The following is a 19,720-nucleotide window of genomic DNA, read 5'->3' as shown; positions in this document are numbered from 1 at the left end:
TGGAAATAAATTTTCACACCCACCCAGAATAAAGCCACGTGCCTGTTATTTGTATTCCAAAATTCATTATAATAGTTCTCTAAGAAACATATGATCTCCATTTGGAATAGACTGTAAGTTTTCTTTGAACAAAGTGGAATAAACATAATTCAATTCAGGCCATGTTTAATGTTAAGGGAAAGTGATTTTCTCTCCTCTGCTGAAACAACTAGCAATGCCTTAAAGGCCATTTAAAAGATTAGAGGAAAATGTATTTGTTTACTGAGCACCACTTTCATATATATAAACAGCCAACCTGTCCAATCCCTTTTTCTCTGCCTGTTTTTGTTTATTGCTGAATTAACACTTAAGGATTTAAAGTACTGTAAACATTTTAGGAGAGAAACTTTAAAAAGGCTTCAAGAAGCAACATGCAAATTCTGGCGGGATACTTACTGTGAAAAGCAGGTCTTAACATTGTGAATTCATATCAGGGGTGAAGACCAAAAATCAGGCACAACTTTGAACAAAAAGCAGTGTGATAAAGCCTATCAAAGAATTATTAAAATGCATGGCAATCTAGAACTACGGATCAAAGTACATTTTTCCATGTTGATGCTTCAAAATTATATCCATATCCTGCTTAGGGCGACTGCAACTGAATAAAATTTGGCAACCCTGCTTGTTATTGTTATGCATGGATCACTAGCAAAAAAAAATCTTCATCCAACTGTTCTATTCTATTCTATTCTATTCTATTCTATTCTATTCTATTCTATTCTATTCTATTCTATTCTATTCTATTCTATTCTATTCTATTCTATTCTATTCTATTCTATTCTATTCTATTCTAGACTGTCTATCTCTCTCAGGGGCATCATTAGACAGGAATGCTATGCTTGGTGTATTGAGGTATGCAACAAAATTATCAAACTGATTTAATCAGGCAAGATAAACTTCTAAAGAATATTATTATATCTCTCCCTTCGTACCAGTAGATTGCAAATCTAGCCAATGCAAATACTCTTTGCAAAATGGACAACGTATCGGTAAACTGTTTGATTAAAGAGTCTTCTGCATAAATTACAGTACAGAGGATAAACCTTGTTCTTTCCATGAATCAGAGTCAAAGGTATGGTGCTATTGAATCACTGTTTCTATCCCTTGCTGGAGCAAGAACTAGCTGACTTTTCTCTCTACATTAAACAGCTAAGGAAGTTAACTAAGGAATCCCAACCTACAGCACATGAAACACCATGCAAACATTGGAATAGAATTGACACACCTTTTAAAAAGCCATATTCTGAAGTCTGTTCCTCTGATCATGTATTTGAAAACCAATAATCCTCAAACTACCGAACAACTGAATCTATCTCATACTCTACAAGAGACTTCTCAAGTTTTTGTTATACAGACTTACATGGAACAAGAACAATCAAGGATACAGATTGGATTCGGAAGATGCAGTAGCACCCAAGAACATATGGTTAATATCAAATGGATAATTGAAAAAAGCAAGCTAGTCTCTAAATGTTTATTTTTGCTTTCTTGATTGTACTAGTTATTGACTGTGTAGACTATGGATATCCAGCCTTGGCGCCTTTAAGACTTGGAGACTTCAATTCCCAGAATTCCGCAGCCAGCCATGAATTCTGGCAGTTGAAGTCCACAAGTCTTAAAAATGCCAAATTGGACATTCCTGATGTAGACCATAACAAATTAAGAACTCCCCTTAAAAGTATGAGTAGTAGGCCACTCAATTCTTCTTATGGAAGAACATGTATAATATCAAAAGGCAACAGTTAGAACTGAATATGGAACTACTGAATAGCTCAAAATAAGGATTTATTATTGATAACTCAGCAATTTGTGATTTGTTTTGCTGCTTACCCATTACATACAAGCACATATATTAGTTATTTTATTTTTGAATGTCTTCAGTTCAGCCTTAATTCCTGGCAATATAATGGATCTGATACAGTTTTCTTGACAAGATTTTCTGAAATGGCTTGCAACTGCTTCTCCCTAGGGCTGAGACAATGTGACTGGCTCAAAGACTTCCAGATGGCTTTCCCGCCTAAAGGAAAGCTAGAATTCAGATCTGCCCACTCCTAGTCCAGTACCTTAACCACTAGACCAAAATATCTCTCACACTCCTAATTCCTTATTTCTTATTGATAAGCCAGCAATGATAAAGTAAACTTGAAATGAGCCAAACTACTCTAGTTCTGTCCAGTTTTTGAATTGCCTGCATATTTCAATATTCATGAAAAGGCAAGAATGGGAAACTACAGATACTATATTTGATTTAATTCAAAGCATCACTCATCTCTCTCCATGTTCAAGCAATACAACTGTGACAATAGTTTTTCCAAACTACTTGGAATCTGTCCTATCCTTTTATTGAGCGTTAGTTTCCTGATATACACTTAATCTTTTCTTGACACTTTTAATATTATTTCATATAGCTAGATTTAGCAAAAGAGGGCATACTACAACTACTTGTTAAAAAACCATGTTAATATGGTGAATAATGTACAGTTTACATGGCAAACAACCTTATTTTTTCTCCAGTGGACAAAGGTTAGGGCAATGCAGGAGATTCCATTACTAGTCTCTAGAGCCTTACTAAAAACTTTTGTCTAGGAAATGAAGAAAATTAGTTGTTGTTTTTTAGAAATTTAAGACATTTCTGTTTTTAGAAAAGAAATGTTTTGAACAGCACAATTCCTACTACTGTGTTTTTGCAACATGATAAACTATAATGTTTTCAAATTGTTATTATATGAAGGGACACCATTGCATTTATTTTATTTAGTAAATATATACAGCTGCTCAGCTTGCATTCCACAAGTATAATATAAATGTCTTGTGTGGAATTAATAAAGAGGAAATGTGCACTATTATGCATCTGTACATGAATATATTCATTTCCCCCCCCTACAAACACACACACACACACACACACACAAACATGTGGACAAGTATCCCAATCTCTGCTTCTCCTGCAATTAAACTCATATATCCCAGCAACGTTTTCTGCTGGCCGCAACTGCCTATCATTTGTTGCTGATAGACAATATAAATAGTATTTATATTGTCACTGAAATAAAAATATACAGTACCACAATATGCTCAAACTTCTCACATATTCCCTTCAAATTTACTTTTTTTCTCAGTTTGAAGGCTATTAATATGAAAGCATAAAATGCCTCAAGTTGTAACAACTGGGGGTCATTTTAGTTAGCAAATTCAAATTCATCAAAATCCTGAATAAACAGCCATACATGATTCCCCATTATTCTAAACTGGGAAATACAGTTAAGGCAAGGTCATTGTTCCTTTTAAAAGGAAACAAATAGCTAAATAGCAGTGCATAGCAGGCAATAGATATGACAGTTTTATGACTTCCACAATCTGCATCTGGCACTGAGGTTAACAATTTATAGCAAGAGCTAATAAAAATCAATTAGCATGCTTCTTGGTACATTTAGGGACATTAAAAATTGCACATCAAAGAGGAAAAAGGAAAGCAACAATTACAGTGAGAAGCTGCAAGCTTGTTTGTTTACAGGTTTACCAAAATAAAAACCCTACAGCAGCATGCTAAAAACAACATCCACAGAGTAAATGACATTGCAACATACATTCAATCCGAAGCGTGTAAAAAGGCTTTATGTGACTGCAAGCCTCCTAGAGTCACCTCAGCGACATGGGCGGCATAGACGTTTACTAATAAAAATGAATAATAAAAAAAGAGATTTGCTACTGACTCTGAATGGCAATAAAATTCAGGCCTTTTTCTAAGTCCATCTCTCTCTCTTGAGAACACTACTTTAGATGATCACATAACAAATAGATGGCAAATGTAACTCTATAAATTTGAAGGGTACATTGGTAGATGTTATTCATGGCACAGAGTTACTGAGGTCTAGCAAGATAATTTCAGAGCTGTAATTAATAGAATACTGTGGATCTTACGTGAACAAACCTTCAAGGTTAGAGGACCATTATATTCACATGAAGTCAAGATAGCTTTATCTGGGCAATAGGAAAATAACCTCCCAAATGCCAAGATATTGAATTATATCTAGGGCTGCATTTTTATTTACTGCACAGAAAGTCTCACGGAATTCAGTGTTAGCTTTACAAACTGTTGTAATCATGATTTGTTGAATAAGTCACGATAGCAGGGTCTTCACAGTATACTAAAACCTCATTAAAAACAAACAAACATAATGGCTTGGAGCATACAATATGCTATGCCAAGACCAAACAAATCACATTATACCTTAGTATAAATATGAAATCAAACAATGGATTTCCCAGCTCTTGCCACTTAGCAGTTCAAAAGCATGCAAATGAGAGTAGATAAATAGGTACCACTCTGGTGGGAAGGTAATAACATTCCATGTGCCTTGGTGTATGGTCACACTGGCCACATGACCACAGAAGGGTCTTTGGACAATTCTGGCTCCTTTGGCTACAAAATGGAGATGAGCACTGCCCCTTAGAGTCAAATATCACCAGATAGGGAAAACCTTTACTTTTATCTTTTTGTGAACCAAAACATTTAGTAAGATTGCTTTCTCTTATGGAAAAAAAAGCAGAAATAGATATTTAAACACTTCACAGGCAGCTTGGAAACAAATTACTTTTGTTTTCAGTATTCGTCTACGATAAATAATAACCATATGAAGAAAAATCAAAACAAGACAACACATGTGTAGTTGTTTGGTAAAAGAAAACAATAAAATTAGAGGCAGAATGATTTGCAAAATATTAATGGGCTTAGTTAGGGCTACCGTATCTACACCCAAAACCACTTCCAACAATCTTATCAAGAAAATGGTAGGTATTGCTCAAGGTAGTCACCAGGAGTTGAGGAGACAAATTAATATATAAGTAAACATATATAAGTAAAATTAATATATAAGTAATATATAAGTAAAATTAATATATAAGTAAAAATAAACTACAATACAGAATCAAATTACTTTGGCATACACAATGCAATGGCATTTTAGTTATCAACACCTCTGCAGGAAAAAAACCACCCCTATTTTAGCCACTTTCCTAAATGCCATCAAAATGTGACGCTGTTCAAATTTCTAAGGGGTGGGGACTCTGACTGCTGGCACATTAGCTCTGATCTTATGTTCTGATTTTGGAGTCAGAATTTGACATCAGATTCTGAAGTCATTGCTCTATGCAGAAATGCAGTGCATAAATGAAATTATTGAGCTGTGTGGATAAAGAGACTAGAGAACAATGCACATTAATTCAGCTGGCATACACAAATGCCAGTTCCATACGCAAAATGAGTAGCCATGGAATTAAAAAAAAGTGCATTTTTTGAGTCGGCATTGGAAAATCCTTTCCTTTGCACAGCTTTAAACATAGAAACAGATGGGTAGCTTTAGCATGACAGACATACTTGCACAAAAGGGGAATGAGAGAATATAATTTCCTACATACAGCTGCAAAACAAAGACCTTAAGGTTCAGTCTACAAGCTAATTATAGAAATGGTTGTCCTTGACAGCTATAACACAGGGGGGAAAAGGACAGCCCTCGACAATGTGAATGGAAGGTGTTATTGTAGTCAACCAGATTCACATATAAATTGAGGGTAGAGGGAAAATCTTGAAGGGAAAAATACCGTATGCAGAGAAGAGTGATGGAGATGGTGAGGGACTTCAAAACTAAATCTGTGAAGAATGATTAAAAGAACTAAAGCTAAAAGCTAAAAAGGAGACGTGATGGCAGTTCTCAATTATAGGAGGAGGAAGGGGTATTTTATACGTTCACTGCTTTAAGTGACTTATAAAAGTAATGAAGGTGGGATTAAAAATGCTTAACAAATAAATCAATAGGTGCTAAAATAGTACTCACTCTTTGGTTTCTTAGTCTGGTCTATCTTGTAGGCCTGACAACTGCTGAGGAAGAGGCAGGTATCTCGACTGCATTTTTCTGGAAGCCTTTTGAAATCTGGATCAACGATGCCGGTCTGTGAATGCTTGATGTATTTATTAATGGGAGAACTGTTCTATTTTCCCCATCTATTTGGATCTTAGCGTGGTTTAACAGAGAGAACAGTTATCAAGGGTCCGCTTTCTGACACTGAAACATTTATGGGCAAATGAGGAAGCCATTTTGGAGGATTGGTTAAAGTGTATTCCTGCACAAGACAAGGCTGGAACCACAAATTCAGAGAAGCGTATTTCTTCCTTGGAGAAGCAAAATTTATCAATATGGTTTTGTCTTCGGGTACATTTGTGTACATTTTTTTCCTTATAAAATGGACATGATGGCAATTGGAAAGTGAGCTAGGAAGAGATCTTTTTCTTCTTCCTGCAGTCCCAATCTACATCAGGATCGACATACTTAGTATTTGTATATGAGAAATGTATGCATAGCTCTGTGTGTCTATGTCTGTCTGTGCAATGGTGGAGGATAAAGCCCCTTCCTACCTAATTACAGTTCCAATTCGGCTCAGTTTCTACGCTGATTATTCCTTAAATTATGTCAAGTTATAAGAATAATGCCATTCGTATTTGGCCCGATAGAATATGATCTGCGCAAAGTGACACAATGTGCTTCAGGAATGAGTAGGAACATGAACCACCGTTTCCCTGCATTGTGTTGTTTTTTTAAAATCCACATAGCATCTATGAATACTCTTCTAGGTATCCTTGAGGAAACAACCTATTAATTCAAACTGTAACAAACCATTCTACGGTAAGTTTGATTTTATTAACCTTTTCTTACTTTAGTGTTCCAAAATAAAATTTTATTTTACAATACGTTTAATCTGCATGTTATGTACATTATAATACAATAATTTCAATGTGTTTCCAAATGGAGAGCTTATTCACGTGCACAAAAAGGTGACCGATAATTCACTTACCAAGTAGCCAAACCTAAAGGATCCCAGAAATACTTTCTGTTCTCATTCTGCATATTGAACCCCTTGTTTTCCTCCCCGCTCCAATCTTGTGCCTTAGTGAAGACCAGTAAAGGGGCGACTGACCTTGACAAAGACTATATGCTGCTGCTTCTCATAGCCCTCCTGCTTCTAATGCCTCCTTATTCGGCAGTGGATCAGCATTATTGTAGTTCTCCACTAATTCAGACTGAATCTGCCATAGTCTACTACTACTTTTATGGTTGTTTTCAATCCACTGCTTGGGGGTCGCTAGGCCAAGTTCAACTCATCTGGACTAGGAAGAGCAGTTTAAGCAGAAGTTACGTCACGGTTCCTTCTCAAACTCCCGCTCTCCCATTATGCATGTGGTTACAAATGACACAACATAGAAAACAAAAACTTAACTCCGCTTCCCACAGTGAAGAACTGAGTAGTAGCATTTTACCGCTATAAGATCAAAGCAGAAGTGGGGTCCTTGGAGACTGACTCAACTCCTGATGGGAACGCCTACGCCTACGTGGTTGTCTTGACGCAGCACAGTGGGTGTTCTTCCTTTGCCTTCCAGGACTATTCTTTCAACCCTGCAGTTTAGCCTACAGACTTTCAATTTCCTAGTGGTTTCCCATGCAGTTTGACTTTGATTAGCTTTCTCCAAAATCAAAAATCTGCCTTTATTACTATATAAGTAACTCAAAGTGGCAGACATATGTAATGCTCCTTCCTCCTCCTATTTTCCCCACAATGCTGATTTTGTGTGGGCTGGGCTAAAAGAGACTAACTGGTCCAAAGTCACCCAGCCAGTTTGTGTGCCTAATGCAGAACTAAAACTTAACAGTCTCCAGGTTTTCTAAACCAGCATCTTGACTACTTCACCAAATGGGATCTGGGATTATGACTTGGTTTACGATTAAGGTCTGTTCTTAGCCTTTAGGTCCCAAACAATCTTACAAAGGAAAAAGGTCAGCGAATGACGGATTATCTCAGATCTGCTCTGTTTCAGAAGGGTGTGATGGGCCTGGAGGAGAACAACTAAAGCCCACACCTACCGCCCAATTGGAACTTAGCAAAGTGGCAGGACTTTTTCATTCCACCCCACCCCTGCTCTTTACTTAGTAAAGAGTAGCTATTTGCATTAAATCTTTCAACGTTCTGAACCTACACCTAGAATACATTTCTTTTAGAATATGAGGTATCTAATGTTTATAAATATAATGGAAGTGTCCCTGATGCTACTGAAGTCACACTAACAACCAGTGTTTGAAATACTATGACACACTGAAAGAGTTTCATGTTCTTCCATGGGGCCAGCTTACTTCTGGCTCACAAATCTTCCTTTTTAAGCACGAGACACATGGGTTTGGTGGCGTCTGAGAGCAGTCTGCTTTCTCATTTATGGGATCTTGCTTTCCCCAATCTCCCACTGAACTTGAACTTGGAGATGTGATAGATTTCACAGCCAACCTAACCTCAATCCTTCTAATTATTTTCAGTTAAGCTTCATCATTCGTTCTAAAATGCTTTATTTTTTCCATTTAATAAACGGCCCTTATCAGCAAACAAGATCTTAATCCTCGGAGTCAGTTGCTAGTTAGTTTAGCGATTCCTCTAAACACTGTCTCTCTTGATTTCCCTTGCTTTTATAAAGAACGAAAATTGAACTTTTGCCTACAGACCCAGTTGCAGCTGTACGCCTGACCCAATGCATTCAAAAATCTGAGGTGCTGTAAAGCACACCTGGCTGCTAATCTTCAGTGTCACACCCCAATCTCTGAGTTCAATGGGAATTTATATGCCACAATCCAAATTTGAATGGATGGGAAATAGCCCAATATGTGACATGTCCTCGGAAGCCCAGTAATATATTTTTCTCTTCCTGGCTGGAGTGCGGTGGAGAGTGTTTTGTGCTCCACAACTTGCCATCTCTCAAGGGGCAGGGCATGGGTTGAACCACAATTTTTGCACTGGAGTGAGAATTACTTCATCCAGTTCTCTGCCTTTTCTCAGGATTCTCAGGTGTGAATTTGATCACATGGTTGCTTTCAAAATGCTTTGGAGAAAATGAGGAAGGAAAACAGTGAGATACTGCATAGAGGCACCCTAAGGGTTGGAAACATGGGCTAGCCCAGAGCTAGGCCACCTTGGCTCTTTTATGACTCGTGGACTTCAAGTCCCAGAATCCCTGAGCCAGCATGGCTCAGCTTGGAAACCTCTCCCTTTCCCCTCAGCTTGGCTGGCTCAGGAATTCTGGGAGTTGAAGTCCACGAGTCATAAAAGGGCCAAGGTTACCTAGCCCTGGGCTAAGCCATAGGCCAGCTCAAGAGGAATAGATTGAATATCATGACAGAAATGTGCACATTTCGATGGTATGGAGGCATATTAAAAGTGCCACTATAGTACAGGCAGTCTTCAACTTACGACCACCATGTATAATGAACACATGTATAATGAACACATGCAACAGACTCCTACCTTCCGAGGGAAGAAATTGTGAGGGGCTGTAACTCGAGCGAATCCTTTGCTGGAAAAGTAGGCTTGCCGCATGTGCACGAAATGATTTTAGCCTTTCAACATTTAAAATATGGCTCTCTTTTGCAAACTGAGTTGTCCCAGGGCACGTCTATAAATGAAATATAGGGATTCTAACTGAAAGAATTCTCTCTGTGCTTCTGAAAATATATATGAATGTACATAGATAAGAACTGCGGAGATTTGGAGAACTGTAGTGCCGGAGTGATTGTCTACAATGAATCAGAGCTTCTGCAAAAAAAAAAAAAACCCTCTGAAATGTCTGTTCATTTAATGTTCTCTTCCTCCTATAGCTCATGGCAGTATATAAGCAGCTTAGGCTGGGAGTCAGTGATGGGGTCAAGTCAAACAATGAGTTTAACAGCTTAGTACGTACTTGACCCTGTCTTAACGGATTTGTGTTTTAGTCCTAAAGGCTATAAAAAAGATTGATAAGCAATGCTGAGATGGAAGGGATATTGCCCTCCACTCTCTGCTATATATGCATATATATATATATATATATATCCCAGAACAGGAAAATAAGTCTTCAGAAGCTGATGAACTATGATCCTAGCAGCTGTAGCCACTGTGGCCAATGGAAAAAGGGATTGATTTTAAGCAACATCTGCAGGGTTACAAGTTCCTTGTTCCTAGGGCTACAGGACAAAAAAAAACTCATCCTGCCCAGAGATAGTAATTTTCCATCGATTGTTGGAATAATTCAATTCTTTGACCTTCAGTCACCATGAACTCACTCCCAGAGCATCTTCCCAGGCTCCCAATTCTAGCACCTAAGTTGTAGCGTGTAAGCAGGAACACGGAAAGGAAAAACTGAAGTCCTTTCCTCAGAGACACGCCCTAAACTCATCCTGGGAAGCCAGCCATATATAGCCTGTACGTTCAAAGCTGGTTCCTCTCTGCAGGGTGTAGGCTGACTCAGCCACTCAGCAAATCTAGCAATTCTAGTGGGATTCAAAGTGAGTTGTAACGCTTTCCTGATTCTTGTAGGAAGAGTAGATTGTAAATCCTGGCCACATTTCATTCTATGAAAATTCAATGGCAAATAGTTCACAAAGATAAATTGTCAGGGATGAATCAGATCTGTCAGTAAATGAAGAGACTCTGATTCAAGAAAAATAGCGGCCATCTTTCTCCTCTGATAGGTTCTGAGAGGCCTTATCTGGAACTGGGCATCAATTTTTGAGCGGGTTAGTTTGGCTTCGTCTTTCCATTTTTAACTTCTCCCATAATTCAGAGCAATGTTATCTCAGGTGCGTTATGGGAGACTAAAAAGGGGATCAATTCTGTTTTTCCCTGTTCCATTTGATATGCCATGTTAAAAGAGTCTCTCCAATGACTCTCGTGCCAAGCGTCAATAATAGGCTAGAAGTTATAGCCCAGGGGTCTTCAAACTTGGCCCTTTTATGACTTGTGGACTTCAACTCCCAGAATTCCTCAGCCGGGCAGGCTGGTCATACTGTAAGTCCACAAGTCATAAAAGAGCCAACTTTGAAGTCCCCTGTTATAGCAGTTGAAATCATACTTCTGAAGGGCACTAGGTTGGAGAAGGATATCTTAGGATGGTAAGATGCAGGTGAAAGTCACCCATTTCTTTGCATATAAGTAGCTTATCTTTAGAAGGGATGTGGTGGCTCAGTGGGTTAGGACGCTGAGCTTGTCGATCAGATGGTCGGCAGTTTGGCGGGTCGAATCCCGAGTGCCGCGTAACAGAGTGAGCGCCTGTTACTCGTCCCTGCTTCTGCCAACTTAGCAGTTCGAAAGCACGTAAAAATGCAAGTAGAAAAATAGGGACCACTACGGTGGGAAGGTAACAGCGTTCTGTGCACCTTTGGCGTCTAGTCATGCCGGCCACATGACCACGGAGATGTCCTCAGACAAGCGCTGGCTCTTTGGCTTTGAAATGTAGTTGAGCACCGGCCCCTAGAGTTGGAAACGACTAGCACGCATGTGCAGGGGAACCTTTACCTTTTACCTAAGCTTATCTTTGCTCCCTGCAAGCCACACCTTTGTAGGAATAGCAACCTTTGAAGACACATCTATGCATTGACCAAAAGAGAAATAAAATGCCTACACTTTTTGTATGTAACTTAATACTGCACTGACTTTGAGGTCATTTTAAATGGGAAAGCTCTGCAGATCTGTATAACTTATTCTCTATTCAGCTAGACGTTTTCACTACACATCTCTTAACACATACCTGATTTACAATAACAAGCAAAAGGAATCATTTGCCACATATACAAAAGAAAATCACTAATCAGTTAACCTCTTAATTTTGCCCTCATTTATAATCTCCTTTTATATCAAAGAAACATACAAATTATGTAGAGCAGTGTTTTTCAAACTGCGTTCCATGGAACCCTTATACTTTAGCTAAAAAAGTTCACTAGAATACAACCAATTTTTATTGTTAAGAATTCTTCTCCTTGATAAGAGATTCTGGGCATATGTTTTTTAAAAAATTAACAGATTCTACGGCCTGAAAAAAGTTGAAAATTCCTTCATTAAAGTTCTAATACTTTTTTTAAGAGTTAAATCCACTTCACTACTTAATGTAAATTATGATAGCGTTAACATATAGTGTATAATAACATTTGGCAATAAAGATGAATGCTTTTATTTTGATGAACAGTGGAGAAGACTACCAAAACATGTTTTGGAGATAGCTAAATTATGCCTGTTACTCCAGTTTGTCCTCACAGTTAAAAAGAAGAAGAGGGCACCCTTCCAGTTAATACAAAGCAAGAATTGGGCTAGACGTCCATTTCTGAGATGCAATTAAGAAATGCTAAATATTTTTCTGGACAGCAGCTCATCTCTACAGAATCTCTCACAAAGTCTGTCAGCAATTTATCTGCTAGATTACAAGTTATGGATAGATTTAATATCTTTCATTGATTCACCCATATTATGTTTTAAAACTGGTTGTTCCTGGATTAAAACTGACAATCCACGTATATTCCAAATATAATAGAATATCAGTGGGGTCGTTGGTGTTCTTTGAGCTTGGTGGTTTTCTTGCAGACATTTCATTACCAAACTAGGTAACAGCATCAGTGCTCCTCATGATGTTACCTAGTTTGATAATAAACATCTGCAAGAAAACAACCAAGTTCAGAAAGCACCAAGGGTCCCACAGTTCAATCCTGAGCTACAAATATTCTCTTCTATCAACACAGCATCTTCTCACGAGGGAAGATGAAGGCGAATTCATCTCCATGTTGCTGGGATGAATTGGGGAGAGGAGTGTGACATAAAAAAACCCTCCAAGGATTTCTGGAAACCATACTCAATTTCTGAGCAATAAATATAAGATATGTAACCATTGCAGCGATGGCGAACCTTTTAGAGACCGAGTGCCCAAACTGCAACTCAAAACCCACTTACGTATTGTTGGGTGCCGTGTGGGCATGGCCCATTGAGTGGGAGTGGCCCATTGGGTGGGCATGGTTGTGGTGGTAATGGCAGACTGGGTGGGACTAAAAAGTTCAACCAATCAATTCCAACTTTGCGAGATCTTTTTTTCCCCCCCGCGAGAAGTTGAAATTGATTGAACCTTTTTTTTTTTTTGCAACAGCGGCGGAGGCCTCAAGTGAAAAGGTTTTATAAAACCCAGCTGAAGGCCTAGGACTGGGGCAATGGCGTGTGTGCCCAGAAAGAGGGCTCTGCGTGCCACCTGTGGCATGCGTATATACAATACTACATAAATTGAAGAGAATAATAGAATAACAGAGTTGGAAGGGATCTTGGAGTTAAGCTTTATTTTCATTTTTTACTGTGGGCACACTGGCACACATTAAACATGAAATTCTGCCTGCTCTCAATAGAAAATACATCTTCTGAAGGCAAGCCATCCCACGGATTAATTATTCTGTCAGGAAACTTTTCGTTGGTTCTAGGTTGGTTCTCTCCTTAACAGAATAACAGAATTGGAAGGACAACACAAGTCCTTGTTAGACATAACCCAATTACTGCTGGGCTTACAGGAATGAAAACATTCTTCACACCAAGAAAACGGCCCGCTGGAGTTTTTGTGCTAAAGACTCATTCTATGTACCTTAAATGTTCTCCTGTGTGCAAGTGCAGGGCTAGTGAAGGTGATAGAACTGAAGCTAATTACAGCAGTGGACATTGGCCGAAATTAGAACGGCCTTCCACAACCAGCCACCCTCCAAATATTGTATGTTAAACAACATTTTTCTTCATCTAGAGCAGGGGTGTCAAACTCAATTTCATTGAGGGCCGCATCAGCATTGCGGTTGCCCTCAGGGGGCCGGGTGGGTATGGCCAGGGTGGGCGTGGCCTACTGGGTGGGTGTGGCTAGAGTGCATATGGCCTACTGGGTGGGAGTGGCCAGCTGTACATCGTTCGCATCAAGGGTGCCTATGGGGGCCTGGGCAGGAGTGGGACAGATCTGAGGGTCTCTGGCAGAAGGAGGGTCTCTGGGCCAGGGCCAAGGCAGTGGGGGCCGTTCCCTCACTGTTTCCAGGATTGCTTCGCGGGCCACATGAAACCACTTCACGGGCCGGATCCGGCCCCCGGGCCTTGTGTTTGACATGTCTGATCTAGAGCTAATGTTGACCACATTGGTTGTGAATGATGGGAGCCGCTGTTCAGGACACTTAATAAGCGGCAGGTTAGGGAAGAGGAATTTCCGAATAATAGCCCAGTTCTACAAGTTCAATTCAATTCCAGCGAAGTGAATTTAAGAATCCAAATGACTGCAGCCAATTGAAATGAAATATGATACTGCCATCACTAGGAAAGCATGATTCTCCATAACTATGAAGCAAACTCATGAAGCTTACGCAATGAACCCATGCAACGAACGGTTTGCTTAATTCGCATTTGCACAAAGATGATTTTTTTCTTCTTCAGAATTTTCCAAAAAACATATTAAAAGTCTCTGGCAATTATTTTTTTTATCCCCCCTTCTTCTCAGCCATTATAAAATTCTAATTACAATTTTTTTAAACCCACCCCCCCCCCCCAAATATATTGTTTCGCCACTACCTCCCACAACAAGCGAACCACATTAAGTTTGCTTCGGAAGTGACATTAAAACACACCGTGCGTGGCTCCACTGGAAATATGATTGGAGATAAGACAATTGGACCCCCGCACAAGGTTATTCACAGGGACGCGCTCATTTCCAAGAGTTTTACCCCCAAGGAAAGGGGAGGAGGGTACAATTAGAGGAAAGCCAAGCTACTGATACCCAGACTTATCTACCGCCAAAGCAGCGCACCCTTAAGATGGAGAGAGAACTTCTAGCGTTTCGCGCGAACCCAACAGCGGGCACAGACCAGAACTGGGTCGCTGCGGGGGGCGGGGGGGGGCGGGGAACCTGCTTCCCTGCCTAATCCAAAGCAGGGAGAAATAGCTTGAAAATAGACAGAGGAAAGGAGGCCAAAAAAAAAAAGAGCAGAGTCGAAACCCCGCATCTCTTCTCCGGGTGAATCGTTTCTCAGCGCTGCTTCGGCGCCACTGGTTCCAGAGAAACTTCGCCTTAAGCGGGACTTCCAGAAGTTGCTCTCCGGCAAGGCGCGTTCTCGAAAGCCTGCCAGCAACGCCCAAGGGGAGTCCTCCCGCCCCCCCCCCCACGACGCCCAGTTTAAAGACCTGAGTTCAGCTGGCACGTCTGAACGGGACCGCTAGCAACTGTCCCGAGAAAGCGTTTGCAAAGGGAGCAGCGCCGCTCGCTCTCTCCACACACACACACACACACACACACACACACCACCCCGTCCCGTTCTCCGTCCTGGAGTCACTCTCCAAGCAAAGAAGGCAGGAGAGGAGAAAGCGCCTTTACCAGAAGCAAGGAAGCCAGGAGAAGAGCGCTAGCCGTTGCCCGGCGGCAACAGTCCATGCTCGGAGCTCAGTCGGGCAGGCGCGCCGCGCTGCTGCTGCTGCTGCTGCTGTCAAGGCTCGGCGGCGGCCGCGGGAGCTCTAACGCGTCAGCCGCTGCCTATCAGCTCCTTCCATCAGCCCCGCTCGCGCTTCCTGCCAGGACTGGGAGAGCGGCGGGGCCGATCTGCACGGAATCTTTTTTTTTTTTCCGAACAGGCAGCCAGCCAATCAGGCCTCTGCTAATCAGACATGCCGAATAACAAAAGGGAAGGGGGGTCCCGGCGAAGGATAACGGGAGGGCGGAGGAAAAAAAGGCAAGCGGGGGGGGGGGGGGGTTAGAGAAGAGGAGCGAACTCAGCTGCGAAAAGCCCGGGCGTCTCGGATCGTTCATTTCGCCCAACGGCGGCGGGAGCTGCTCGGGTGTAGAAGTTGTGAGGGAGCTGTTGCTCTTTCTTTTCCTTCCTTCCTTCCTTCCTTCCTTCCTTCCTTCCTTCCTTCCTTCCTTCCTTCCTTCCTTCCTTCCTTCCTTTCTTTTCTTTCTCCCTTCCTTCCTTTCTTTCTTCTTTCTTTCTTTCTTTTTCTCTTTTCTTTCTCCCTTCCTTCCTTTCATTCCTCTTTCTCTTTCTTTCTTTCTTTTTCTTTCTTTCTTTCTTTCTTTCTTTCTTTCTTTCTTTCTTTCTTTCTTTCTTTCTTTCTTTCTTTCTTTCTTTCTTTCTTTCTTTCTTCTTTCTTTCTTTCTTTTCTTTCTCCCTTCCTTCCTTCCTTCCTTTCATTTCTTTCTTTCTTTCTTTCTTTCTTTCTTTCTTTCTTTTTTCTTTTTCTCTTTTCTTTCTTTCTTCCTTCCTTCCTTCCTTCCTTCCTTCCTTCCTTCCTTTCATTCCTCTTTTTCTTTCTCTTTCTTTCTTTCTTTCTTTCTTTCTTTCTTTCTTTCTTTCTTTCTTTCTCTTCCTTCCTTCCTTCCTCTTTCCTCCCTCCCTCCCTCCCTCCCTCCCTCTCTCTCTCTTTCTTTTCTTTCTCCTGCGCATTATTCCACTCAGAAGGAGGTTTAACCCAGGTCAGTAAGGAGGTTTAACCCAGGTCAGTACTATAGGCCATCTATACGGGGGCCACAAGTCCACAAGTTGTTAGAAGCAGGAAATCTTCCAGCAGGGTAGGTAAAAGGAGCCTTGGTGGAGCAGTGGGCTAATGCCTCCTTAAGTAAGACCAGCTGCCTGCAATTAGTGCAGGTTCGAGTCCCACCAGGCTCAAGGTTGACTCAGCCTTCCATCCTTCCGAGGTAGGTAAAATGAGGACCCAGATTGTTGGGGGCAATAAGCTGACTTTGTAATAATGCCGCTTGGGGTGTGTGTGAAAGCCCTAATAAGCAGGCATATACATAGAATGAAGGCTACTGCTAAGCTTGTGGGCCGCCCTGGGTCTTCGGAGAAGGGCGGGATATAAATGGAATAAAAAATTAAAATTAAATTAAAATAACTCCCCCCCCCCCGTTAATGAGTTTCTGTGCTCTTTGCAAGCATCCAGCCTTCACAAAAACTGTGGCAGATCAGCTCAACCAGTCGCTGGAAAACTTGGCCAAAAGCATACAGTTGTCACTTTGTTTGGGATGGAAAAGGATGCCCACCTGCACGCAGGCAGGCACCCACGCAACGCTTTTGCGGGCTGGGGATGGAGGTTAGCCCAAAACTAAAACGGAGCACCTGACTCCTTTTTCAGGGTGGCAGGAAAGCAGGCAGTTTCTAGAGAGTGAATGGGCAGTGCAATCAATTTCCCAGACAGGTGTTGTCTTCCCTTTGGGAAGAGGTCAAAAAAGTCAAGATGGCAGCCACTGCCACGGTTGAAGCGCCACCCCGTTTTTCATGGAATACAACACACGTCTCAAAGGAAGAGGCCTCAATTTACTGGTTATGCGCCATCACGGTGCAAGAGCCGTGGGGACACAGTGGTTAAAATACAGCACTGTGGGCAGTGAAAGACTTCCATTAAGGTCATTTTGGTGAAGACTCTGGGGTGTTTTGTGGGCAAACAGCTACTTGTGTAAAACCTGAAACAACTTGTATCTTAACATGTCCTAGCAACACCACTTTTCTGTGCTTTACCCACAATGTTGGCACAGTGGTTAGAATGCAGCATTGCAGACTAATTCGCTGACTGCCGACTGCCAGCAATTTGGCTGTTCGATTCTCACCTGCTCATGGTTGACTCAGCCTTCCATCCTTCCAAGGTCGGTAAAATGAGGACCCAGATTGTTGGGGGCAATAGGCTGACTCTGTAAATTGCTTAGAGAGGGCTGTAAAGCACTGTGAAGCGGTATAGGAGTCTAAGTGCTATTGGTAAGTGCTATTATGGCCATCTTGAATTCTTTGACACAAGTTCCCTTCCTAGAGGAGGGGCTGAGCCCCCTATCCTGGACACCCGGAGTGTCCAACAGTGGCATGCTGGCTGGGGAATTCTGGAAGTTTAAGTCCATAAGTCTTAAAACTACCAAGGTTGGATGCTCCTGCTGTACATTTTGGCTTTCTGCAGGGAAAAAGGAGAAGGGTGGACATGGTGAACCCCCTTCCACTATCTGATTCTGTGATCAGATAATAAGAAAGTAAGTCTCGTCATTTCACTGGGGCATGACTGAGGATGAAAGTACTCTAATTGGAAGCTTCCTTTATTTTTATTTTAAAATGTAATAAATTTGTGTATTGGCGATTATAAATATAAAAGAGATTTTCAAAAGCTGTTTTGGTCTACTGCAGGCACGTCAAACTCGCGACATCATGTGACACTGCCCGAGATATTGGGACTTTTTTCCCATTGCCGGCAATGGGGTGGGCACGGTTTTGACATGAAGCATCCGGCCTGCAGGCCGGCAGTTTGACACGCCTGGCCTACTGGGTAAGCCCCCAGGCAAAAACCAGGAGATAGAGAGCTCTAGTTCTGCCTTAGCCATGAAAACCAGCTGGGTGAATTTGGGCCAGTCACTAATTGGCAGCCCAACTTACCTCGAAAGGTTGTGGGGGAAATAGGAGGAGGGAAGAGTACAGTACTAGGTGTGTTATCCGTCTTGAGTTATTTATCAAAATAATAAAGATGGGAAATAAATAAATTTACTACTAATTGAACTTGATTATTGGTAACTTCATGGATGTGCTGTGGTGGCTTTATTGGCAACAATTCCAAAGTGATACGCCACTGCCTTCTTTGGGGAAGTTCGCCCACCTATGCACCCTTCCCCCTCCCAGATCTTTCTCCCATGTAATCACCGGTTGTGTGCCTGCTGCTGGCTTTTATTTCCTTTGTGATCTAATTTCCTGAGGTTTGGGTTTAATGGTATTATATTTGCAGCTAAAGGTAATTTGACAGGAAAATTGGCGTGTATCAGTTCAGTTTGCTAGCGGGATTGAAGATTGTTTTTCTTTTAAAAAAAGGATTGGCACAGAGAAGCAATGTAGTGGACGAACACAAGATCCATAGTTTTTCTCAGTATGTATTAGCATACCTGAATGCAGTTCCAAAGTTTAATTGCTATTTAGATCCTAATCAGTCACTGAACTGCTAGGAGAACTTTTTAAAACAAATTTTACAGTGGCTGAGTCTGCTGAAGAACATATATGGAATAGTCTTGAGATGGAATATAAGACAAACAATTATTTTGAAGAGAAGCGTTCATGTGGTCAAGTCTGCTTCATCATATGCACACGGAGCAATATTATATAGCAAGCAGATGTAATTTTATAAAACCCTAGGACACAATAAGGTTGCAATTTTGTACTTACCTGGGAGAAATATCTACCATGAGCTCAGGTAAATATCTAAGTAGATGTGGACTGGGTTGTCTGGTGAATCTAGAAATACACTTTTGCAACAACAGAAGGGAGCCTCACACGTGGAAAGGTTACAGGTCTTTGAAAGGTTGACACAACCCCAGTAGTAAGATGAAAACCAGTGTTTGTGAATAGTTGGAGATTTTTCTTCCACTTAGAGTTGATCAGGGGCCAAGCCTGAACCCGTGGGGAAGGATAAAAATGCCCATCTTAAAAGGAAGAATCCGGTTTCTCATTTCTTTCCCCCTTTTTTAGGTATTGCTATTTAAGTCTATATGGAAACCATTCTTCTTCTTTTTTTTACTAATCGGAGTTGAGGAAAAGGGAGTCTGCATCTGTTCAGAGGCACTTTTTTTCATCTGCATTTCATATGTTCTAAGGTTGAGACTGTATGAAAAACAGAAGCCACAACAGAGCCCTGGTCACATTAATTCTAGGAACACATTTGCGGTGTGTGTGTGTGTGTGTGTGTGTGTGTGTGTACATTTGTAAACTTTGCTTTGGGGTGCTGAAGTTATTTGTTGTGACAATGGGAAAGAATAACAATTCTGCAAACAGAATGTGTATTTCCCCTGTTTTTACTGATTTTAGAAATGATTTTCTTTAACAAAATCTAACATTCG

The 19,720-nt window shown here is 41.0% G+C and overlaps 1 protein-coding gene across 1 annotated transcript in view; it reads right to left on the bottom strand.

Moving 5' to 3' along the window:
* The window catches only part of ADAMTSL1 (ADAMTS like 1), a gene marked incomplete at its 5' end in the record, with an annotated part of 247,590 nt that extends 232,286 nt beyond the window's left edge, over positions 1-15,304 (bottom strand). The window contains one exon of the mRNA XM_081319841.1: positions 15,248-15,304. Within this exon, the coding sequence (XP_081175967.1) occupies positions 15,248-15,304 (57 nt within the window). The remainder of the gene's footprint in view (positions 1-15,247) is intronic.
* Positions 15,305-19,720: the final 4,416 nt, after the last annotated feature.

Source organism: Vipera berus, assembly GCF_964194415.1.
Source record: "Vipera berus genome assembly, chromosome: 2".
In the NCBI taxonomy this organism is placed as follows: domain Eukaryota; kingdom Metazoa; phylum Chordata; class Lepidosauria; order Squamata; family Viperidae; genus Vipera; species Vipera berus.
The sequence above is the reverse complement of the archived record's forward strand: the minus strand, read 5'-3'. Positions and strand labels throughout refer to the sequence as shown.